This window comes from Dama dama, chromosome 10 (assembly GCF_033118175.1).
Source record: "Dama dama isolate Ldn47 chromosome 10, ASM3311817v1, whole genome shotgun sequence".
Classification (NCBI taxonomy): domain Eukaryota; kingdom Metazoa; phylum Chordata; class Mammalia; order Artiodactyla; family Cervidae; genus Dama; species Dama dama.
The window spans coordinates 4,157,304-4,180,226 of NC_083690.1; the positions used below are offsets into that span (position 1 = coordinate 4,157,304).

Here is a 22,923-nt window from a genome sequence, read left to right on the forward strand (position 1 = left end):
ACAATGCGGGCGGGGCCCCTCCCTCGGGAGCCGCCAGAGCCAGTAGGCTGAGACGGGAGATGGATCAGATTCCAGAGAGTGCTGGGTGGGTGGGCTGGGGGGACAGGGATGTGCGGTACTGGGGAAGCTGGTGCGTCTGCATCATGAAACAGAAACAAAACGGGGGCGGGAGAGCAAAGACAGCGGGGGACCAGGTTTCAGGAGGCTCAGCATGGTGCCCAAAGTGTCCTCCCACTTTCAGCCTGAGCCAGGGCCTTTGCCTCCCCAGCCAGTCCTGTCTCCTCCTCATTCCTTTGTCCCTGCGTCCCCACAGGCGCGGAGGTTCTTTGATCCCCGGTTCATTCCTGGTCACCAATCCCCCCGCGACTCTGAGCTCCCCCATCCTCAGCCCCGCCTCCTCCCATCACTCCGGCTCCTCCCCGGCCTCGGCCTTAAAAACCCGCCGCAGCCTGGAGTCCCCAGGTGGTACCTCCGGGTGAGCCGCTCAGCCCCAGAACCTTCGCCAGCTCCCGGCTTGGCTCTCCTCTCAGCAGGTGGATCGGGAGGGTCTGTGCAAGTTGGTCAGACAGGCGGCGGTGGGACCTGACTGCAGGGCACCTGAGGGGCGACGGGACCCGCCCGGCAACTGCAGCCACTCAGCTGAGCAAGACTTTGGGGTGGATTTGTTGCTGGGGGTTCTGAGACACATCTGTGAAGGGCACGGAGCAAGGAGGCACCCACAAGAGGCTCTCGGATGTGGTGAGCGCTGTCTGGGTCAGAGAACGCTGACACGCCCTTGCTGGGCACGGAGACCCCCCCACCTGCGTTCCCACAGGTGTGGAGCTTCGGATCCACTCCTCCAATCAACCGGGCCTCTTAGAGCTGGGGAAGACCCGACTGAGGGAGGGGACAGATGGCTTCCACTGGCCTTGAACTCCTGGGCATGACCCTGGCCGTGCTGGGCTGGCTGGGGACCCTGGTGTCCTGCGCCCTGCCCCTGTGGAAGGTGACCGCCTTCATCGGCAACAGCATCGTGGTGGCCCAGGTGGTGTGGGAGGGGCTGTGGATGTCCTGCGTGGTGCAGAGCACGGGCCAGATGCAGTGCAAGGTGTACGACTCGCTGCTGGCGCTGCCGCAGGACCTGCAGGCTGCCCGGGCCCTCTGCATCATCGCCCTCCTGCTGGCCCTGCTCGGGGTGCTGGTGGCCATCACGGGCGCCCAGTGCACCACCTGCGTGGAGGACGAAGGCGCCAAGGCCCGCATCGTGCTCACCGGGGGAGTCCTCCTTCTCCTGGCGGGCATCCTGGTGCTCATTCCGGTGTGCTGGACGGCCCACGCCATCATCCAGGACTTCTACAATCCCCTGGTGGCCGAGGCCCTCAAGCGGGAGCTGGGAGCCTCCCTCTATCTGGGCTGGGCCGCGTCCGCCCTGCTTCTGCTGGGCGGGGGGCTATTGTGTTGCACATGCCCCCCGCCCCAGATCGAGCGGCCCCGGGGACCGAGGCTGGGCTACTCTATCCCCTCCCGCTCGGGGGCATCTGGGCTGGACAAGAGGGACTATGTGTGAGGCCCATGTCCCAGGAAGCCTGCTGCTGGAAACCTTGACCTTTGTGCTGGCTGCCCTGCTCTCAAACTTGCCTTCCACTCTCACCCCTCTGCCAGGTGGAACCCACTTTCCAGAGACAGGAGCAGGCCTGGCTGTAGAGCTAGTCTCAGCACCCGGCCCGAGTGAGCCTAGACCCACCTCCAACCCGGCAGGTGCTCCTGCTTCTTTCTTCTGTCCTGGATTCAGGCTGGTCCTCCTCTTGCTCCCAGAACCTTGGCTTCACCCAAAGAGCAGTAGCTGCTTATAAGGCATCTGGCCTGGAGTTGGCCCCCTCCACCTGGCCACTACTGGCATCCAGAGCAGCCGCTGTCCTCCAGGCCCAGAGACCCTGCCCATCACCTTCCCCCCTCACCCCACCTTCAAGTAGGGAATAAACAGAATATTTGTAACTCAGAATAAACAGTGTTTGTGGTTGAGCTGGGAAGACCTGATGGCCTCCCGTGGGTTTGTCAGGCAAGGCCTGCTCCACGTCATGCCCAGACAGTGACCTCACTCAGGCCACGCAAGTCACAGGGTGGGGGATGGAACGACAACAAGGCAGGTGTGCCACTCATGCCCACCTCCTCCTGCTAGTCTGGCATTCAGCAACCTCCCCAGCAACACCAAAGGTAAGTAATCAAACAAAACATGCTTTATTTAGTAAAACCTGGTGAGTGTGGGCAGGACATGGCAAGTGCCCAGAGGCTGGAATAGGAAGGTCAGGGGTCAGCACAAGGGGGACATGACTCAGGATGCAGGAGCCAGAGGTCAGAAGACTTGGAGACTGGTGGGTCTTTGGTAACTTATCACCTGCTCTTCTGGAGGCTACATGAGGCTCGAGAACCCCTAGGGGTTCCAGAGGCTTGACCAGCAAGGAAAGGCTCGTCCTAGGGAGGCCCCGCCCCCAGCACCAGCAGGGGAGGGCATGGTACTCTTCACATGGGGAAGTTCCAGGTTGGTCTCTAAGATAGGGTTGTCCAGGGTGGAGAACAATCCAGAAACTGAAGCATTGCCTTTTTGGCTCCATCTTCCAAAGTGAGGAACACCAGTAGCAGACCCCAGGTAGGTTATCAAGCGGATTAACCACTGCCCCCCTCCCCCAATAAGAATCCAGAACAACCCCAAAGCTGTCATGGATCACTGTCTCCATGACCCCAGTGCAGTGGGTTAGACTCCACTATCAAAGGAGCCCCCACTCCCCTACCCAAATTAGACGTAATTCTTAGTGGGGTATTCGGAGGGACCCCGAGAGGCGGTATGTGGGGCTGATACTGAGTATCGGGCCATATAATGTCTGGAGCCCCGGGAGCCCCCAGAGGGGCAGGTGCAGCACAGTAGCCCCCCACCCAGCAACAAAAGGCCGGAAGCCGCCCAGCCCAGGTAGAGGGAGGCTCCCAGCTCCCGCTTTTGGGCCTCGACCACCAGAGGGTTGTAGAAGTCCTGGATGATGGTGTGGGCGGTCCAGCACACAGGGATCAGGGTCAGGACCCCCGAGATGACAAAGATGATCCCAGAGGTGAGCACCAGGCGGGCCTTGGAGTCCTTGTCCTCCACGCAGGTGGTGCACTTGGCTCCAGCGAGGTAGACCAGCAGGCCGAGCAGGGCCACGAGGAGAGTGATGACGCAGAGGGCCCGGGCAGCCTGCAGGTCCTGCGGCAGCGCCAGCAGCGAGTCGTACACCTTGCACTGCATCTGGCCCGTGCTCTGCACCACGCAGGACATCCACAGCCCCTCCCACACCACCTGGGCCACCACGATGCTGTTGCCGATGAAGGCGGTCACCTTCCACAGGGGCAGGGTGCAGGACACCAGGGCATTCACCCAGCCAAACAGGGTCAGGACGATCCCCAGGATTTGCAGACCAGCAGACGCCATGGCGAGGCTGGGGCTGAGACACGGCACTGGAGGACAAAACAGTAAGGTTAAGACCAGCTGGCTCGGCGTCTCGTTCCCAATGAATGCTAGGTCCCATGCCACGTGCCATAGCCACCACACAGGACACCAAAAGTATGAACCCTGTACATGGGCAAGGCACGCTCCGAGCCTCATTTTCTCAAGGGCAAGTGAGCATTTAATGCTTCAGCATTTTCTCCCTAGGAAATGGCAGCCCACTCCAGTATTCTTGCCTGGAGAATCCCATGGACAGAGGAGCCTGGCAGGCTACAGTCCATGGGGTCGCAAGAGTCAGACACAACTTAGTGACTAAACCACCAATTATGTGACAGACACTGGTGTGTAAGAGTGAAAAAGTAAGCACCCCAGTCCTGGTTGTTTTGAGTGTAAATGAAATAAAGCACCTATGCAAATGCTGGGGTTCCACGGTGGCTCAAACAGTAAAGAATCCACCTGCAATGCAGGAGATCTCTTGCCTGGAGAGTTCCATGGACAGAGGAGCCTGGTGAACTACAGTCTACAGGGTCACAAAGACATGACTGAACTACTAACACACACACACACACACACACACACACACGCAGAGGTTAGCCCATGGCCCTTTGGGTACAAAGAGATAAAAGGGATGAAACAACAGAATGCAATTTTTCAGTAGTTTCCACAGGGCAAATGGGTAGTGGGTTGGCTCTAGCCCTGAGTTCCAGGCTTAAAACTTAGTTTTAATATCAAGAACAGCCCCAAGTTTCCTCTTAGCATCCAACATAAGTGTCCAAACCCTTCACCCCAACTTGGATCCATACCCCAAAACAGGTGGTTGCTAGTTTGATCTTAAGATTAGTGTGGACAGTAGCCAGACAGTCCTGGCCTTGCTCACCACTGCCTGGTTCAAACCAGCTCCACCTATTCAAAACCTGGATGGGGCATGAGAGGTGGAGAAGAAACACAACAAAACATTAACACCAGCCTCTCCCACCCAAAGTACTTCCTTTCCCAAGGTCCCCAGCTGCCTCCTGGGGTCCTGCCCTCTGCCCTGCCTGGGGCCCACAGAACAGACTCCCAAGGTTGGTGACATTTTCTTGTGTATTCTTGCCCCAAATGCCATCCTCTCAGGGCCCAATTTCCCCTAAAAGAAGCTGCCACCTTTGGAGTCTGTCCAGTGAACCAGCTCCTCTGGGGCAGCTCTGGCCCCCTCACATCCTGATTTGTCTCCGACGTCGTTTGGCGGGCGATCAGTTCCGTTCAGGGCCCCCCTATGACCCTCCAATGCACAAAGTTCCCGCGCACAGCTCGGACCTAAACTTAGCACCAACCCCAGGGGGTGGCCAGAGGGCAGACTCTCCATTTCTTTGCACCCCGCCCAAAACCCGGGAGAACTCATGACCTCAGGGGAGATCGGACGGGGCGGGCCGTACTGCGCCAATCCCAAGCCCAGGGTCAGCCCTCCAGGCCTCTCCGGCCGGGTTAGGGTGGGGGCCACGCTAGCCTAGGCACCCGGCACCTCCCCCTTACAAGCGCGCCCCTGCTCTCGGCCCCTTCCCTTTCCACGCGCTACGGCCTCAGCTCATCCGAGGGCGTCCCCTCCCGCTCTCGATCCCTATTTCCCCTGAGTGTGGCCCGAAGGAGGGTGTCCTCAGCCCCCCGCCGTGGAAGCCGCGCACCCTGAAGTGGCCTAAGGGCGGCGCTCGCCGCGGGGTCCGCTCGCACAGGTGAGGAGAAGGGCCCGGCCCTAGAGAGCAGCGCAGGTGGGGGAGGGGCTCCCGGGTTTCGGTGCTTTTGTCCCGGGCAGGGGGATGGGCGCTTAACCCTTCCGTCGAAGGACCCCTTCAGGGCCCCGGCTCGGGTGCACGCGTCCTCCCGCCCCCATGGGCTCGCGGTCAAATCAGCGCAGGTTCGTCCCACGCACCGCAACCCAACTCTGCCACGCCCCACGCGCCCCGCAATCCCAGGTGCCTACCCCTTCCCCCACGACAGGCGCACCTGCCCAGGCTCACCTGAGAAGGAGTCCACGGAGATTCTGAGCAGCCGGCAGAGTGTTGAGATGGGCGCGGAGGCGGGGGTCTTTAAAGAGGCAGTGACGTCACCGGACCACCGCCCTGGGGAGGGGCAGAGACCCTTGTCTGACTGGCGGCGAATCCCAGCCTGGTCTGTAAGGGGCGCTCGAGCCAGCAGCCTCCGCTCGCACACCTCTGGCCCGGGCGCCTGGTAGCAGCTGGCTGCAGTTCCGCCCGCTGGGAGGACGCACGGTGTGGAGCCGAACAGAGCTCGGGTCCGGACTCCGGAACTCACCTAAACTTCCCGAGCCTCGTTTCACTCCGAAAAAGGGAGACAGCATTTTACCAGTCAATCCTGAAAGAAACCAATCCTGAATATTCATTGGAAGGTCTGATGCTGAAGCTCCAGTACTTTGGCCACCTGATGCGAAGAGTGAAGTAAAGTGAAAAGTGGCGGCCGACTCTTTGCGAGTCCACGGACTGTACAGTCCATGGTCTCCCGCATTGCAACCTTACCAGCTGAGCCACAGGGAAGCCCAAGAATTCTGGAGTGGGTAAGTATCACTTCTCCAGAGAACCTTCCCGACCCAGGAATCGAACCGGGTCTCCTGCATGGCAGGAGGATTCTTTACCAACTGAGCTATCAAGGAAGCCCTGTTGTGAAGAGAGGACTTATTGGAAAAGACCCTGATGCTGGGAAAGATTGAAGGCAGGAGGAAAAGGGGACGACGACAGAGGATGAGATGGTTGGATGGCATCACCGACTCGATGGACATGAGTTTGAGCAAACTCAGGGGAGATAGTGAAGGACAGGGAGGTCTGGCGTGCTGCAGTCCATGGACCGGGTCGCAAAGAGTCGGACACCACTGAGAGACTGAACAACGAACATCAACAAATGTCCTAAGGTAGAAATGAAACGACACAGTAGTATTACATTTGTTACATTATTATACCCTCGGGGCCCTTAAGAAAGCTGCAGTTATCTCTGAGATGGGTTATTTCGTGTCAGACCCGCCCCCTCGCCCAACACACACCTCCCGGGCTTCAGCCACCGAGAAGGCAAGGGCACATCTGCCTCCCTTTGGCATTCTGGCCACTCGGGCGCAGAGGAGGCGTTTGTTGAGCGAATGCCTGAACTTGGCGGGCGGGGCGGGGCGGGACGGGGCGTCTAGGGGCGGATCGTGGGGGGCAGGCCGAGACCAGGGGTCCGCCCCGGAAGGCGGGGGCGGGGGCGGGGCCGCCTCTCTGTGCCCGGGTCCGCGGGTGGCGAGCGCAGACGGCAGCGGCCGCCAGACGAGCACCATGGCTCCATGCCCGCTACGCCCGCTGCTGCGGCTCCTCGTGCTGGGGCTCGGGCTGGCGCTGCTGCGCGCCGCGGCCGGGGAGCGAGTGCCAGGTATGCCGGTCCCCGGCCGGGCGGGAGGGCGTGGGAGCGGGGGGAGTCCCCTGGCCGGGATCGGGGAGCCGGCACCAGGAGCCTGGAGGCGGGGCAGAACCGGGGGACCAGGCAGACACGGGGATCCGGGGTCAGACAGTCCCCAGACTCGGCCTCCCCAGATCAGGAGAGGTCCCATCCCGCTCCCAGATTCTTCCATAGTCCGGGCCTCAGTTTCCCGCCTGTCCGACGTGGGGGGCGGGGTGTTTCTGTCCTGAGAATCTGGACTCGGAAGTGGAGAGAGAAAGTTTGAGGGAGGGATATCTCGTCTGGTAAGGCGGCACGCTCCCAACCTGATCAATACCAGTTCTGCCCACCCCACCTTGACCTAAGAGTGGGGGGGCTGTTGAGGGGCACGGAGGTCTGTGCCTCCTATACCTTGTGGGGTACCCCCTTCCATCCGGTGACTTCAGTGCCCAGCTATTCGGGGGGAGGGACCGGGATCGGGCCCAGTGCCCGGGAATGAGTCACCCGCCGGCAGCGCGGGGCGGGGTGGGGGGCGGTTATGGGGAACTGACCGCCCCCCCGCCCCGAGCGTCCCGCACTTTGCCCCCTGCTCCCCCGCGCTGCCGTGTCCCGGTCGGGCCGTGCGGTCACCTGTGAGGAATGCGGAGGGCGCCGGTGACTCACGTTATTCGAGCCGGGCCGACCCTGACCTCAGCCCCCAAAATAGCCGCGCCCCGCCCCCAGCCTCTGACCCGCGTCCCCCTCCCCAGGCACCACCCCCTGCTCTCGCGGCAGCTCCTGGAGCGCGGACCTAGACAAGTGCATGGATTGCGCCTCGTGCCCGGCGAGACCGCACAGCGACTTCTGCCTGGGCTGTGAGTGGGGGCGGGGCCGGGGCGAGCGGACCCCAGGCTAGGGGGGAGGCTTCCGGGGTGGAAGGGGGAGCAGGGGACTTGAGATCTGGGGAATTAATCGGGGTGGGGTGTAGGCTGGAGTGAGGAAGGGGCTCTCACCAGGATAGGGACCTGGGGGAGGGAAGCCTGGAGGTTCCGATCTAGGGGGCGGGGCTGGCCTGAGAGGGGCGTGGTCTGACCTGGAGTCCCGCCCCCAGGCGCTGCGGCCCCTCCCGCCCCCTTCAGGCTGCTGTGGCCCATCCTGGGGGGCGCCCTGGGGCTGGCCCTCGTGCTGGGGCTGCTTTCTGGCTTCCTGGTCTGGAGACGGTGCCGCAGGAGAGAGAAGTTTACCAGTGAGTGTGTCCCCGCCCGCCCGATGGCCCCCCATCATTCCTCAACATCTCCCCCACTCATGACACCCCTCTTCTTATCTTGCAGCCCCCATCGAGGAGACCGGTGGGGAGGGCTGTCCTGGCGTGGCCCTGATCCAGTGACAGGGCGCGCCCCCTGCCAGCAGGAGGCTGTGCCCGCTCATCATTCATTCATTCATTCTGGAGCCAGCCCCAGCCTCCCAGACACAGCCAGAGCCAGGCTGCTCCAGCCACAGGGGTGTGGAGGGATGGGGGACAGTGAATCACCTCTCTAAGGTCCGGCCCCAAGCTTCCGAAGAGCCTTCCAAGGTGTCTGACCGCCCTGTCTCTGGCTCCAGAATAGAAAAGGAGACCCTGGCTGGCTCACACCAGACAGCTGACGCTAAGGAACTGCAGCATTTGCACAAGGGTCCCCACCCCCACCCCCACCATGGCCTGGGGGCCAGGCTGACCTCAAGGACCGACACAACACCAGGTCCCACCCACTCAGATGTACTGAAATTCCACCACTTGGGGTCTCAGCCTGGAAGGGTTAGGGACCTGTTCCTAACACTAGAGGGCTGGCCCTCTAATGGGGCTGGCCCTAAGACACTGCCCCCTTGGACCCCCTAACACAGGGGGAGATATTTATTTAGGGAGAAAATGTGGAGGGGGAGAGAATTTATTAATAAAAGAATCTTTAACTTTAAATGGTTTGGAGAGTGGCATGATCCCAGCCTGACTTCCCAGAGCTGGAGGGGAGGAGTGAGTCACCGCGGGGGTGGGGGCGAGGCTCTGACTCACACATTCTCAATGCCTGAGCCCAGCCTGCCAGGACCTGGCCAGCCGAGACCGTTTTCCAGGGAAGTGCTTGAGGAGAAATCCGGCATCCAGCACCCCTCCCTGCCCTCCCTTCCCCAAAGAGCCTGGGTTCCAGATTGAAGCTTTCATTCACTCAGCAGTCTTTATTCAGTTCTCAGCAGGGAGGGGATGGCCTCCTTTCCCTTGTCCCTGCCCCTTCCACCTCAGGGCTCTGTGTGTGAGGGGAGGTCCTGGTGCCCAGAGGCCTGGTCTGGAGGAAAAGCAGGGCAGGTGGTCCCTTCGTGGGAGTGCTGCTCTCCCTTGTTGAGGGGAAAGAAGGAAGTGGGGGGGAGGCAGGGGCACTGCTCCCCAGATCTCAGAGCTCCATCATGTCCCCAGCTGGGGTTGCAGGGTAGTGGGGGGTGGGAGTGTCCCCCAGCCTCAGCAGCCGGAGAGCCTCAGGGATCAGGTTCCCAGGGTAGCGCCAGAGAAGCAGCTCAGAGCAAGGGCTTCTGGAAGAGGAAATAACGGCACAGGGGCAGAGGCTGGCCTGGCAGAGCCACGCCCCACCTGGTCCAGGTCCCCAGGGGCTCCTGGACTGCTGGCACCTTCCAAGGAGCCAAGTAGGGAAACAACAGAGGTTGGCTAGAAGCTAAAAATAGCAGAGTGAGGCAGAGCCTGGAAATGGGCTCCCAGGACTGGGTATGATCCTCTGGAAGGCCCAGCCGGTGGACTGTGGATGGTGCCTACCTGAGTGGGGGCAGAGCTGGGGGGAACGCCCTGGGGGGGCTGCAGTAAGGGTGGTCATTGTGCAGGCTGAGTCGAGAGAAGTGGGTGGCCATGTTCTCCTCGGATAGGAACTGCTTGCGCAGGGGCTCCCTGGGGAGAGACGGGGAGGCAGGCAGGCTGGGATATTCAGAGGAGAGGTAGCCTGATGGGGACCTGAGGTGACGGAGGACTTGGTGGGAGTCCCTCCCTGCCCCCAAACTCACTGCTCCTCCTCCAGGCGCCGCTTGGTGCTCATGGGCACAGCTCCACGGAGAGGGGAGCTGGGAAGAAAAGAGAGCTAGGAGCACCCCACCCTCTTGGCGCCATCCCCAGGATCTGCCCGCCTGAGCTTGCAGCGTCAGCCAGCAGGCCCCCGGCCCATGCCTGTCGCTGACGTCTAAGTCACCCTCTCTCCCAGACCATCCAGGAGCCTGCCTCGGAGGTCTTCCCCAGTCTCCAATCTTGTCTCAGCTTATGCCCAAGCCCTGCCGATAAGCCCCACCGCGTGTCATCCTGCAGACCTGCTCTGAGGCCCCAGCCAAAGCTCCTGGGACCCTGGGCCGGGCCCACCCAGGGCCCCCCCCCACACACCTCGCGTCCAGGCCTCCAGAAGCCCCCGAGGCGGCCCGCGGGTCGCGCTGGGCCCGACCCTGGGGGCCTCGCTCCAGGGGTTGCTGTAGGATCATTGGGGTTCGGGGTCCTGCGGACAGAGGGGTGGGATCCAGGCGGCAGGGGCGGAGCCTTTGAGGGCGTGACCCAGCGCGTGGGGCGTGGCTTTAGGCGCGCGCGCCGCCAGGTTCCGCGCAGGCGCGGAAGACGGATCGCACGCGGCTAAAAGGCGGGTCTGCTCAGCGGGGTGGGGGAGGGGACCCGGCGTAGCGGGGTCGCGGTGGGCGCCACTTGGTGTTGGGGTGTCTTCTCGGTGGTCCCCTCTGCTCCTGGGACTCGGGTTACGCGGTGGCCGCCTTCACGCCGGGCCGGCCAACGGTATCGGGGAGGTGAGCAACCGCGAAGGGGAGGTGCCCACTGGCACTTCCGGACTCGTGAGGCTGCGTTGCGCGCGGAGCACTCTGGGACTGTTAGTTTTCGAGATGGAACGAGCGGCGCAGCAAGCAGTGCCTCTGGGTCAGGTGAGGGGGTCGATGCCCAGTGCCTTCTGTGATTTGTAGTCCACGCCTGGCTCCGAAGGGGCAAGGCAGGGAGTCCTGCCCTGAGCCCTGTTTTGCGTGGGCTGTTGGTGGGACTCGGATTCCTACCCGGGGGAGGGAGGATAATCCAGAAATACCTCAGGGGCCTAACGTGAAAGTCACAGGATGCGGATCAGGGGTCAGTACGTTTTTCTGTATTGGAGTAATAGAGCAGTTTTTTAAGCGGTTTCTGAGCGAAGACAGAAACTGCGACGCTATGTACAGTAGCTCATCCAATCATGACACAATCTCCCATGAGCTCCATTTGACAGTTAAGGAAACCGGGAGGAGAGGCTGAGTCTTTGCTCAGATTTCCACTAGGCATCATGCCTCAACTCTCCCCTTCCTCACCTCCCTGGAGCCGCCCCTGGGACTTATACGGGCAAGGCCCACTTGGTGGGCTGTCTCAAAGGAGAACTGGGTGGTGGGAGGCCGGACTACTGCAGGGGAAGTAGGAAGGAGTGTGTGTATCAGAGGCCCCTGATGCCCCAGCCTGCCTTCATCCAGCCTCTCTCCACAGATGGAAGTGTTTCAGGCCCTGCAGCGGCTGCACATGACCATATTCTCCCAGAGCGTCTCACCCTGTGGGAAGTTCCTGGCAGCTGGCAACAATTATGGACAGATAGCTATCTTTAGGTACTCTTGCCCCTGCTCCCCACTGTCCATGAGCTCTGGCACTTGGCTCCCTGGGGGGCTAATGCCCCCTTCTTCTGACACTCAGGCCCCTCTCCCCTTGCCCTTCAGCTTGTCTGCTGCTTTGAGCTCCGAGGCCAAAGAGGAAAGTAAGAAGCCCATGGTGACCTTCCAAGGTGGGTGCAGGCATTGAGTCTGGCTTGGGGGACCCCAGGGTGGATGACAGGAGCAGGATGAGGTCACTCAGGTTCTGTGCTTCCATTTAGCCCATGACGGGCCCGTCTACAGCATGGTCTCCACTGATCGACATCTGCTGAGTGCTGGGGATGGGGAGGTGAAGGCCTGGCTTTGGGCAGAGATCCTTAAGAAGGTGAGTGTGAAGCTGGGGGAAGGGTGAGGTACCCAGACTCGGAGAGAGCTTTTGAGGTCACCCAGTGCATGGGGTCACAGAGAGTTGGACATGATTCAGCGATTGTACAACAAGCGTTTCTCTCCACGAAGGGCTGTAAGGAGCTGTGGCGTCGTCAGCCCCCATACAGGTGAGCCAGGCCCTGTAAGCAGAGGGCACCTGGGGCTGAAGGTGTCACCACACCAGAGTTGACTCTGCTTTCCTTCCCCCAGGACCAGCCTGGAAGTACCTGAGATCAATGCTCTGCTTCTCGTGCCCAAGGTTCGAGCCCTTCATAAATTTGGGGCTCTTCCCTGTCCTGTTTTTGGCCCAGATTTTGATCCTTCCCCTCTCCCTGGCCTGACTTGACCCTGACTTCTGACTCCATCCCGCCTTCCTCTGCAGGAGAATTTGCTCATCCTGGCGGGGGGAGACTGTCAGCTGCATGCAATGGACCTTGAGACAGGGACCTTCATGGTGAGAAAGCAGGGCCGGGGGAGCGGAAGCAACTGCATTCCTCCTGGGTCTTGTCCTGACACTGCCCCTCTCCCTGCAGTGGGCCCTCCGGGGCCACACGGACTACATCCACTGCTTGGCACTGCGGGAGCGGAGCCCCGAGGTGCTGTCGGGTGGCGAGGATGGGGCCGTGCGGCTTTGGGGTAAGGGAGTGTCGCATTGGAGGGAAGGCTGGTGGTGAGGGAGGCTGGGAAGAGGAGGTTACCTCTCGCGGTTCTTCCTCTGCAGACCTGCGCACGGCCAAGGAGGTCCAGACGATTGAGGTCTACAAGCACGAGGTGAGGGCATACCCAACACTCTGTCCTCCCTTCTTCCTTCCTGGGCATCTCCGATGTCTTCACCTCCCGCTCTGTGCTCCTCCCTCCCAGGAGTGCTCGAGGCCCCACAACGGGCGCTGGATTGGATGTTTGGCAACTGACTCGGACTGGATGGTGAGCCAGGCAGCGTGCAGGCTGGGGTGGCAACTCAGGCCCTGTCTGGCTGAGGGCCCGTGGCTCACGCTAACTGGGGACCCCCACCTTTCTGCCCAGGTCTGCGGAGGAGGCCCAGCACTCACTCTCTGGCACCTCCGATCCTCCACACCCACCACCGTCTTCCCCATGCGGGCGCCACAGAAGCACGTCACCTTCTACCAGGACCTCGTGAGGCCCTCTGTCTTGTTTTTGCCATCCCTGCCCCACTCTCCCTCCAGCTCTGAACTCTGAGCCCCGTCCCTGTCTGCCACAGATTCTATCAGCTGGACAGGGCCGCTGTGTCAACCAGTGGCAGCTGAGCGGGGAGCTCAAGGCCCAAGTGCCTGGCTCCTCCCCAGGACTGCTAAGCCTCAGCCTCAACCAGCAACCAGCAGCCCCTGAGTGCAAGGTGGGTCCGGCCAGGGGTGGTAGGGACCCTGGGAGGCCAGGGCGTGGGGGCAGGTCAGTCACTCTCCTGTTGTTTCTAGGTCCTGACAGCCGCGGGCAACAGCTGCAGGGTGGATGTCTTCACTAATCTGGGCTACCGAGCTTTCTCTCTATCCTTCTGACCTCCAACAGTGTTTCCACCTCCATCTCAGGGGTTCACAGTGTTTTTTTTTTTTTTCTTCTTTTTTTAATACAAATAAAATTAGTGGCTTTTATTTTTTTTAATGTGCTTTCTTCCCAAGAATGGAGGCCAGGTCGGTGTAATGATTTATATATTACTCTGTCTGATCTTGATACATAAATACCCATCCCCATCCCCGACCCGCGGCTGAGGGCCAGGGGGCTTAATGCCTAGAAAAGATAGATTTATATAAATTTGATAAACAGCTCTGCCACACGTGCCCCTGCCACCCATCTGGGGTCTCTGGCCCCCAAAGCTGGCCCCTGCTCCCAGTGAGCCCTTGCCCAGCCTCCAAGGGAGGGGAAGGGCACCAGCCGCCTTTGGCAGACAATGGGGACCCATGGCTCCATTGGCCAGAAGAGGAAAGTGAGTCAAGAGGGCAAAGCCAGCCCTGCCTCTTCCCGGTGCTCAGGTCCTTCGGAAGAGGGTGCTGAAGAAGCTGCCGGCCGGCCGGGGGCTCAGGCGCAGGGAGAAGCGCGTTGGGGCGGGGCGCGGGGCGGAGGCGGCCGCACTCAGTTCTTGCTGGCGTTGCGAGCGCAGCTGCTGACCAATGACCACCTGCATGTCGTCCTGGGTGGGCGGATGGGCGGGGCGGGTCAGCGTCCGGCCCCGCCCCGCCCCCGCCGGCCCCTCCCCGTCGGCCCCGTGCGCCCCGCCCCTCACCTGCCAGGCCTCCAGCTCTTGCGTCAGCGCCACCTTCTGGCGGATGGTGCGAAGCAGCTCCCGGGAGAGGGAGTCCCGCTCCACAGAAACGCGGCTGAGCTCCAGGGACAGTTCCAGGACCCTGCAGACGAGGGGGCAAAGAGCAGGTCCGAGGACGCCGGGGCTTCAGCATGCAGGGGTGGTGGGGGGCTCCTGGACCCAGGCGGGAGTGAGACCACTAATACGAAACCAGGGAAGTCAGAGGGCCCCCGGATCAGAGTGGGGTTCCGAGGCCCAGAAAGGCCAGTGTGTCCTGGGTGCCTGAGCCGGCCGCCGTCTCCGGGCTGTGGTGAATGGTTGCAGATGCTTACTTTTTCATGGCCTCGTCTCGGTCCGAGAGGGCGCTGCTTAAGGCCTCTTCGGGGTCCTGCACCCGCAGTTCCTTCTGCCTTTGCAGTTCCTCCCGCAGGGACTGTAGCTCTGCCTGCTGCAGCGCCATCTGCGGGCAGGGTAAAGTCCAGAGAGGCAGTTAGGCCCCTGGGTGTCCCAGCGCTTGCTTTTCCAGGCAGTCCAAACTCTAGTTCGCTGCCTTCCCTTACCTCCCACCTCCCATCTCTATCTGCTCCACAAACAACCCTGACAGCTAATGGTCCTGTGCTGGAGATGAATCTTATGAGTGCCTGGTGGGGTGGGTCGGGGTTAGATGGATGGTCTAAGCCTGCAGGAAGGATGCATGGAGGAGATGGGACTTAAGGGGGGGTGTAGTTCAGGAAGTCTTCCTGGAGGAGGTGACATACAGACTGGCTGTTGAAACTTGATGGCAAGTTTGTTGGGATGAAGGGGTATCCAAGTAGAGAGATTCGTGGGCAAAGGCTTGGAGGTGTAGATGGAAAAGAGAAACTGACATTGAGAGGGGCTTTGCATCCAATACTATGCTCCCCCCACCTCAACCTGTAACCGGACCACTTCCTCCTCCTCTTCTCCCAGTATCTCCTCTGGGCTCAGGGATGCTCCCTTCCTGGGAGGCTCCAACCTCTCCTGGGGCGAACGCTGCTGGCTGGACGCTTCTTGGGTCTCCAGGGATAGAGTCGTCTGTCCACCAAAGAAATCAATCAGGGCAGTGTCAAACCTTCTAGGGATAAAAAATGAGGGGCGGAGTCTGCAGCCCTCCGGAATGGTGAGTGTGGAGCCTGGTGGGCCGAAAGCTCACCAGAGGATCGCCGCTTCTGTCCGTGTTCTGGTTTTGGTCCTGGTCTCTGTGTAGGCTGTGGGCGAGCTCTAACTGCAGCGAGGCTCCCGAGAGGTCGGCGTCCTGGAGGCGCGACTCCTCCTCCAGCTCCGAGACGCGCCGCTGCAGCCTCCGCAGCGCGCTCAGCGCCTCTTCAGTCTCGGAGCGCGCGCGTTCCAGCTGCGGCCGCGGAGCGAAACCGTGAGCGTCAGCCAGATGCCCCCGCCGCCAGCCGACAGGGGGCGCCAGCGCGCCACGGGAGTCAGGCACCCCCATGCGTCCGCCCCGCCCAGCACCGAGGTCGGCTCCCGCTCCCGCAGCGCCGGGGCGGCCGTGGGACCCGCAGTCCCCCTCGGCAGATGCCACTTGCCTCACCTATAGAGCAGGGTCCCGATGAGTGCCCAGACTTCAAAGTCTCCCGTCACCCTCCCTCCAGTCCTGCCCCATCCGGTCACCTGGAAAAGCCCCGCCCCGTCCCTTACCTGGCCAGCCTACCTTCTTACTAAAGCTATCACCGGGCCCTGACTGATCATCTCGTCTCAGCCAGGCGACCTGCTGAACGTCTCACACCCTTCCCACAGCCATGTAGCATTACCACCCATCTCACAGATGGGGAAACTGAGGCTGATGTCCCACAATAGTAGGAAGGGACCCTGGGATAAGAACCCAGGTAATCTGACTCCAAAGCAAGCGCAAGCTCCTACAATCTCAAACATCAAGGCATACTGCCTCCTTCCATTTCCTTTCCTCTGTTTTCACACCCAGACCTGGTCCAGGTCCCCATCACCTCCAACGGTGAGCTCTCACCTCAGCCCCATCTCTGGCCTCCAGCTGCTGGTCTCTGATGCATCCTAGAACCACCATCCCCGCTCAGCCTCTCTGTGGCTCCCACTTGCCCTTGTGCTAATGCCTTTGCCCCTCTGGCCGGGCTGCTAGGACTCCCGGTGACCCAACTCTGGGGTCTTCTCCCAGGAGGCCCCGAGGCAGTGGCCCAGGCCCCCAGCCTGATGTGCCCACCCACCCCAGCCCTGCCAGTCACCTCCAGACCGTGCTCCCGCCTCTCCCGCCGCAGCAGCAGCAGCTCCTCATGGGTGGCCTGCAGCCTGCCCCGTCCCTTCTCCAGCTCCTCACGCAAACCTCGAATCTGGGCCTCCAGGTCCTGCCGGCGACTCTGGAGCATCTGATTCTGGGGAAAAGCCCATCAGAGCTAAGAGTGGAGGGCAAGGCTGCGCCCAGACAGCCCCCAGGCCAGCCTTCCCCGCTCAACAGATCCCTGGCCCCAACCGGCACTCACCTCCCCCTGCAGACTCTCCAGCCGTGTCCTCAGCTCTGCTGCAGCCAGGGCCTGAGCCTGGCACTGCCCTTGAAGGCTGTCCAGTTCCCGCTGAAGCTCCTGCTCAGTCTGTGAGGCCTGGGGATGGGGTTGGGGGTCAACAGAGCCCTCGGCTGGCCCATGCTGCAACAGGCCCAGCACGCCCACCCCCAGACGTCTGCCCCTCCTTGCCGGGGGACCCAGGGTCAGGGCTGTTCGGCCTGGACCAGCATGCCCACCCCCACCAGGACCGGGCGTCCGCCCCCTCCTTGTTGAGGGCCCCGGGTCAAGGTCATCCCACCTGGGCCAGCTGCTGGCTGAGCCGGAGGTTCTGTTCGCCGAGTTCACTGAGGGCCCGAGCCCGCTCCCGGCCGCTGTCCTGCTGCTCAGAACGCTGCTCTCCGAGCTGCGCCCTAAGGGCCTCCACGTCCCTCTCCAGTTCCACTGCCCTGGCCTCCCACTCGGCTCCCCGGGCTGCCAGGCCCCGGCGCAGCTCATGGTTCTCCTGCTGCAGCTGCTGTGGGGCCGGGACAGAGGGGACAGTGAGACTGGAGGGGACACAGAGCGACAGCCAGAGACCTGAGCGGGGTCCCAGGGGGTCTGAGGCAGGTCTGAGAGCCAGAAAGAGGACAGAGCTGGGTGGGGAGCGGGCAGAGGTGGCAAGACGCAGCCTCGGACAGTAGAGGAGGCAGAGGAGCTGTCAAGAGGTTTCTGGAGGGGCTGACCCTGGGCCTGAGCTGGGCGAGGCTCCCCGGTGCCCACTCACCACTGGCTGCCGCCGGAGCTTCTGGGCCCGAGGTTGCAGGCGCCGTTTTTGGCGCCTGAGTCTGGCAGAATTGAAGCCCCGGCCCATGGCCTCACACAGCCGCGTGCGCTGGAGATTCCGCCTCTGCTCAACCCCTCTCCCCCAGCTCCTCCTAGCCAGCTCCCTCTAATTAACCCTGGGCAGCCGCACCCCGGCCCCACGCCTCTGCCCGCCCTCCCCCAGAACCTGTCTAACCAGCGGGGGGACGCTCCTGGCACACCCAGAGGACCAGCTTGGGAAGGCGGGCAAGTCAGGGGCCAGCATCTGCCCCGTCACCCCTCTGTAGACTTCCATGCAGGACGGTGATGCTAACCATAGCTGCTACAATAATTAGCAAGCCCTCCTGCTAGGGCTTCACCTATATTGTTGTATTTAGTTCATGGGAATTAGAATCCTTTTGTTGCTGTTTAGTCACCAAGTCGTGTCCGACCCTTGCAACCCCATAGACTGTAGCCCTCCAGGCTCCTCTCTCCATGGAATTTCCCAAACGAGAATACTGGAGCGGTTGTCATTTCATTCCCCAGGCGATCTTCCTGACCCAGGCATTGAACTCACATGTCCTGCATTGGCAGGTGGATTCTTTACCGCTGAGCCACCAGGGAAGCCTTTAAAATCCTTAACATCTTCATTTTACAGATTAGGAAACTGGGCCTCAGAGAGGTGCCTTGCCCAGGGACACACAGTGAGTTACTAGAGCAGGAATTCTAACCCAGACAGCCAAATCCTTAATCAAGTACTGTGGGGGGTGGGGGGGTGGGTACAACACATCTCGAGGATTAAGCCCACCAGTCTGGGGTCCTATTGTCCTATTTTTCTGGCCAATGCCCAGCTCTGCTTCTGCTTTGTGGTCAGGCAAGCTCCCTAACACCTCCAAGTCCCATCCATCTATCTATTCATCCATCCAGTATTTCCTGAGCTTGCCCCATTTTGGGGTCTGGCTATCAGCAGTAAGTGAGACCACCAAATTCACTGCCTGAAACAGCTTCGAGTCCAGAGGCAAATGAACACATTTGAACCAGGTAGTTTCAGAGAGGGGCACATTTAGGGCTGTAAAGAAACCCTGGGAAGTGATGAAGAGGAGTGAGGTGCGGTGGGGGCTCCTTTAGGAGGAAGTGGTGTCTAAATTGACTCCTGCAGGGCAAGAAGGAAGAGGGCTACACCAAGGAGCAGCAGGTGCAAAGGCCCTGAGGCAATAAGTGTGGGTTACTCAGGGACTGAAAAAAGGCCCCCTCAGAGGAGGGACCACGTGGCTGAGATGAGGGCAGGGGGGGGGTCACTTAGGACTTTTAGGCTCTGGTGAGAACTTTTGGTTTCATTCTAAATGAGGGGGAGCCGTTGGGAGATTCTGGGCAAAGGCCGAAATGATCTGATTTGCAATTTTTGAAAATCCCTTTGGCTCCCGTGGAGAAGGAACTCAAGGGGCAAGGTGGAAGCTGGGGACCAGTGAGGAGGCAGCTGCTGTGTCTGGAGCAGAGATGATGGCCCTGCGGCCAGCTTGGGGAGATGAGAAGTGAGTAGACTCGGTGTCTAGTTTTAAAGAACAATCAACAGGACTTGCCAGTGTGGGAGGAGAGAGGTCACGGAGATGCTCAGCCTGGGGCCCTGCGGTGGGAAGCTGGGGGAGGACAGCAGGTGATGGGATCACGGAATCCAGTGCCACTTATGTTGAGATGCCCATTAGGTGGCCAAGTGGAGAGGGTGTGGGGCCGACAACATGGATACAGGAGTCAGTGGTGTCCTGGGTGTGTAGGGGGCCAGATGTGACGCCCAGGGTGAGGGTGACCACAGCATGGGCAGAGGGAACTGTGCGCATCTCCCAGAGTTGAGTGAGAATGGACGAAGATCATGCATGGAAAGCGCTTAGGCCAGAGCCAGACAGCGAGAGCGTGCCCAGGATCTGTTGGCTGGGGTTTGTGCAATACTGCCGAGGAGCCAGACCCAGGTTCAGAGAGGGCCAGCGGCTTGCCCAAGGTCACACAGCCTGGCAGGGATCTGAACTCGGGTCCTGCCCTGCCTTCAGAGACCGCGTTCTTTTCTCTGCAGTGGGCAGCTTCTGGGACCTTTAGTTCCCCGATCAGGGACAGAACCTGCATCCCTGCATTGGAAACACAGAGTCCCAAACGCTGGACCGCCAGGGTTGTCCCGGAGCCCATGTTCTTAACCACTGGGCAACACTGCCAGGGAGACTGGTCCCAGCCCCGGACTGCTGTTCCAGAGGCAACCCCCCACCCCGCTTTTGTCCCTCTGCCCCCCACCTGGGCCCTGCCCCTCCACCCCCCAGCCCTGCCCTCTGCCGCCAGCTCACTTCCTCACGCTCAGCGTGCTGGGTGTTCAGCGTGTCCAGCTGCCGCTGCAGCTCCTCATTACGCTCCAGAAGCATCTTGCCGAGCTCCGCTGCCAACAGCAGGTCTTTCTCCTTCTGCTGCAGCTGCAAGGCCAGGTCCTCCGGCTCCTCAGGCCCTGGGCCCCCTCCCAGGAATGAGTCCCGCCGCTCCAGCACGAAGGGAAAGAAGCCCTCGTCACCGCTGGGGGAGGCGCCCCCTGAGAGCAGCCCGGCCGGAAAGCTGGGCCCTTCTGGGGAGTTCATGACGCCGGCAGCGTCTGTGGGGGCAGGTAGGGCTGTGAGGACAGGTGGTGACAGGACTCCTCCTCTGCAACCCAAAGGGGTTCGCCCCCCGCTGGCCAAGACACGGCTCTCTTGAAATTCTTCACCTGCCACTGGCCCTCTGAGTCTTCTGGGCCAAGAAGGGTTAATGATCTGTGTCTTGTCTGCCGAGTTCCGTTAATGTCCCCAGGGTAAACTGAGGCAGGGAGAAGCAGAAAGAGAGCTGCTCGGGCTCCTGCCTCTGGTGGATGGCTTCTGCCCCCCAGGAACTTGTCCCAGTACTCCAGGACCACAGCCCACCCCAGCCACTAGCCCCCCACTTCCTCTTCCGCAGGCCCCAGCTGTTTTGGTTCACCAGCTGGGAAATTCTGCCCTGAACCTGGGTTCTTGAGACTCAGGACTCAAGAGATAAATCCAGCCTCTTCTCCCAAGAATTCAGGGCCTTGGAAATGTAGGTGTTCTGACCCCTTACCCTGCAGAAGTCCAGACCCCTCCCTTTCTAGAAACCCAGACCCAGGTTCCCTGGCCCCCAGAGCCCCCTGGCCCTTGTACCCCTATTTTCTCAGGTCCCTTCCTCTCGGAACTCAGGTTCCCAGCCCCTCAGCCCACCCCTTCTGGACTGCTGGCCCAGGCCCCCCAGTTCCCAGCCACCCAGGGTGAGGTAACAGGTTATGCCTGTGCGGGCACTGCCGCCTGGCCACTCCAAGTTTCTGTTTACTTCCCGCCTGGCCCTGGGGATGGGAGCCTGGCGGCGCTCCGCTAGGGCCAGCGGGGGCCTCAGTTCAAGGGCTCTGGGGCTCAGAAGGGAGGGGACCCAGGGCTTCCCTGGCTTTTTCCCCATGTTGCCCCCCACCAGCATGCCTGGGGCTCCCTCATCCACTGTGAGCGCGCACGCAAGCGCGCGTACACACACGCACTCACAAACACCTGACTTTTCCCTTTCTCCTCTTGGCAGGTGTCAGATCCCAGGCCTCTCCGCAGGACCCAGGCATCCGCGGTCTTCCCAGCTCAACTGCCCCCGGGCGGACCGGGGGTCTCCCCGACGTGGCCCCTGCGGGTCCAGCCCGCTCTGGGACTCGGGGGCATCCCGCCTCCTCGCCTCTCCCCGCACTGAGCTACCAGCTGTTAGCACCTCCACCCGGGCGTCGGGGCCACCAGCCTCTCGACCCCCAGACCTGCGCATCGGAAGCCCAGTCACAGCCTTCCCGTCTTCCTTCCTGCCCGCTCCTGGGTTTCCCGGCCCCCAGAGTCCGGCCCGGCCGCCCCTGCCCGCCCCTTCGGCCCGCGCCCGCTCGGCCCGGCCCGGTCCGCCCGAAGCTAGAAAGCGCCCCTGTCCTCGCGCCCCCTCGGCTCTCACCGACGGTGCCAGGCTGCCTCCGAGGTCCCCGCGGCCCCGGATCCCCTCTTCCGGGGGCGGTGCCAGGTGCACCGCCCGCACAGGTGAGGGGCGGGGTCACGATGCGCCCCCTGGTGGCCGGAATGACCAGGTGGGGCCTACAGAAAGGCGACTCCACCCAGGTCAGAGCTGCTGACCCATCTTGCTGCCACCGAAAACGACAGGGCCCATCATTAATTGAGCACCTGCTGTGTGCACAACCCACGCTGAACACAGACGTCGGTTCCCTTTCCCCTCAAAACTGCCCTGTGCGATAGGACATTATTAACGACAGCAACAAATCTAGCGGATATTAAGCACTCTGCTAAGAAAGCTCTTCTTTACTTTCATGACGTCCTCATGAAGCAGGAACTACCATTATCCCCGTTTTACAGATGAGGAAACTGAGGCCCACCACGGATCTATCTTGCTTGGGGTCACATGGACAGGAGTTGAACGTGAGCAGCTTCTTAGGCTGATTCCTGTGTGGCAGGTGAGGACAGCTAAAGTGACTTGCCCATGACCACACCTTAGGCTGTGCTCCTCCCAACCTGAGGCTATTGGCTCCCAGGCTGCAGAGTCGGGGGCAGGGGATGGGGTGAGGAGACTGGGAGGACCCATGGCTGAGTTCCAGGGTCGAGCCCGGGGCAGCCTGGGGCTTGTGGGTGATGCCCCGGCCATGGCCTTGTGGCTTCTGGAGAGTCTCCTCAGACTTCCAAGGCTTGCTGGGTCCCTGTGAAAGGGGCTCCTGGACCAGTGAGTGGGGACCGACAGAGGGCTGGGAGCAGTGGTGAGTTGGTAGCTCTTTAATAACAGGCTCTCAGGGGAAAGAGAAAGCCTTAACTCATTAATTCTGCCAATTTCTGTGCTATAAATACTCCCTCCAAGGCTGATTACTTTTTTCTTTCTTTCTTTCTTTGGCAGCACTGGGCAGCATGTGGATCTTACTTCCCTAACCAGGGATCGAACCCATGCTCCTTGCAGTCGAAGCACGATTCTTTTTTCTTTTCTTTCAAAATGTATTTGTTTTGGTTGCACTGGGTCTTCGTTGCTGTGCACAGACTTTCTCTAGTTGCGAAGAGCAGGGCTACTCCTCATTGCAGTGCACAGGCTTCTCATTGCGGTGGCTTCTCTTGTTGCAGAGCATGGTCTCTAGGCACACAGTCTTCAGTAGTTGCAGCACACAGGCTCAAAAGTTGTCACACACGGGCTTAGTTACTCCAAGGCAGTTAGAATCCTCCCAGACCAGGGATTGAACCTGTGTCCCCTGCATTGGCATGCAGAGTCTTATCCAGTGTGCCACCAGGGAAGTCCTAGAAGTGCGATTCTCAACTAGTGTACCACCAGGGAAAGCCCCAAGGCTGATTTCAAGCTACTGACATGACATCTTTGAATGTGGAGATGGGCAGAGACGTCCGTATCAGCTTTTGCCAGCCAGTATTGGCTGGGTCCCCTGCCCCTCTGACTGTGGGTGTGTCAGGGTTTCTGAGCCTTGGAGAGCTGGGGTCCTG

General features: G+C 61.0%; 6 protein-coding genes across 12 annotated transcripts; 3 read left to right on the forward strand and 3 right to left on the reverse strand.

The window, feature by feature from the left end:
• Positions 1-892: 892 nt before the first annotated feature.
• CLDN9 (claudin 9) lies at positions 893-1,546 on the forward strand. Its single transcript, XM_061153934.1, has one exon. The coding sequence runs from the start codon at positions 893-895 to the stop codon at positions 1,544-1,546; it is 654 nt and encodes a 217-aa protein (XP_061009917.1).
• A 691-nt stretch (positions 1,547-2,237) lies between these two features.
• On the reverse strand, positions 2,238-5,471 carry CLDN6 (claudin 6). The gene is made up of 2 exons (XM_061153935.1): positions 5,449-5,471; positions 2,238-3,465 (listed from the first exon to the last, which is right to left on the reverse strand). The coding sequence occupies exon 2, from the start codon at positions 3,437-3,439 to the stop codon at positions 2,774-2,776; it is 666 nt and encodes a 221-aa protein (XP_061009918.1). The 5' UTR covers positions 3,440-3,465; positions 5,449-5,471; the 3' UTR covers positions 2,238-2,773.
• Positions 5,472-6,711: 1,240 nt separating this feature from the next.
• TNFRSF12A (TNF receptor superfamily member 12A) lies at positions 6,712-8,783 on the forward strand. Its single transcript, XM_061152667.1, has 4 exons — positions 6,712-6,844; positions 7,600-7,704; positions 7,941-8,075; positions 8,161-8,783. The coding sequence occupies exons 1-4, from the start codon at positions 6,751-6,753 to the stop codon at positions 8,214-8,216; spliced, it is 390 nt and encodes a 129-aa protein (XP_061008650.1). The 5' UTR covers positions 6,712-6,750; the 3' UTR covers positions 8,217-8,783.
• Positions 8,784-9,017: 234 nt separating this feature from the next.
• On the reverse strand, positions 9,018-10,465 carry HCFC1R1 (host cell factor C1 regulator 1). 2 transcript variants are annotated; one of them, XM_061152665.1, is made up of 4 exons: positions 10,233-10,465; positions 9,866-9,922; positions 9,624-9,752; positions 9,018-9,385 (listed from the first exon to the last, which is right to left on the reverse strand). In XM_061152665.1, the coding sequence occupies exons 1-4, from the start codon at positions 10,325-10,327 to the stop codon at positions 9,250-9,252; spliced, it is 417 nt and encodes a 138-aa protein (XP_061008648.1). In that variant the 5' UTR covers positions 10,328-10,465; the 3' UTR covers positions 9,018-9,249. The 2 variants fall into 2 exon arrangements, with proteins under 2 accessions (XP_061008648.1, XP_061008649.1); XM_061152666.1 differs by lacking the exon at positions 9,866-9,922.
• On the forward strand, positions 10,409-13,484 carry THOC6 (THO complex subunit 6). Of its 2 annotated transcripts, none has more exons than XM_061152664.1 (13): positions 10,409-10,479; positions 11,349-11,464; positions 11,573-11,637; positions 11,728-11,831; positions 11,963-12,000; positions 12,083-12,131; positions 12,255-12,326; positions 12,406-12,508; positions 12,594-12,643; positions 12,734-12,796; positions 12,896-13,006; positions 13,092-13,226; positions 13,306-13,484. In XM_061152664.1, exons 2-13 carry the CDS (start codon positions 11,349-11,351, stop codon positions 13,384-13,386), a joined length of 987 nt encoding a protein of 328 aa, XP_061008647.1. In that variant the 5' UTR covers positions 10,409-10,479; the 3' UTR covers positions 13,387-13,484. The 2 variants fall into 2 exon arrangements, with proteins under 2 accessions (XP_061008647.1, XP_061008646.1); XM_061152663.1 differs by lacking the exon at positions 10,409-10,479 and adding an exon at positions 10,639-10,771.
• BICDL2 (BICD family like cargo adaptor 2) lies at positions 13,484-21,466 on the reverse strand. 5 transcript variants are annotated; one of them, XM_061152658.1, is made up of 11 exons: positions 21,395-21,450; positions 20,145-20,233; positions 19,738-20,033; positions 16,929-17,144; positions 16,610-16,726; positions 16,355-16,501; positions 15,298-15,495; positions 15,033-15,179; positions 14,459-14,586; positions 14,109-14,229; positions 13,486-14,015 (listed from the first exon to the last, which is right to left on the reverse strand). In XM_061152658.1, the coding sequence occupies exons 3-11, from the start codon at positions 20,017-20,019 to the stop codon at positions 13,854-13,856; spliced, it is 1,518 nt and encodes a 505-aa protein (XP_061008641.1). In that variant the 5' UTR covers positions 20,020-20,033; positions 20,145-20,233; positions 21,395-21,450; the 3' UTR covers positions 13,486-13,853. The 5 variants fall into 5 exon arrangements, with proteins under 5 accessions (XP_061008644.1, XP_061008645.1, XP_061008641.1 ...); XM_061152661.1 differs by having other exon boundaries at positions 13,484-14,015; positions 16,929-17,141; positions 19,738-20,233; positions 21,395-21,466; XM_061152662.1 differs by having other exon boundaries at positions 13,485-14,015; positions 15,039-15,179; positions 19,738-20,233; positions 21,395-21,465.
• Positions 21,467-22,923: the final 1,457 nt, after the last annotated feature.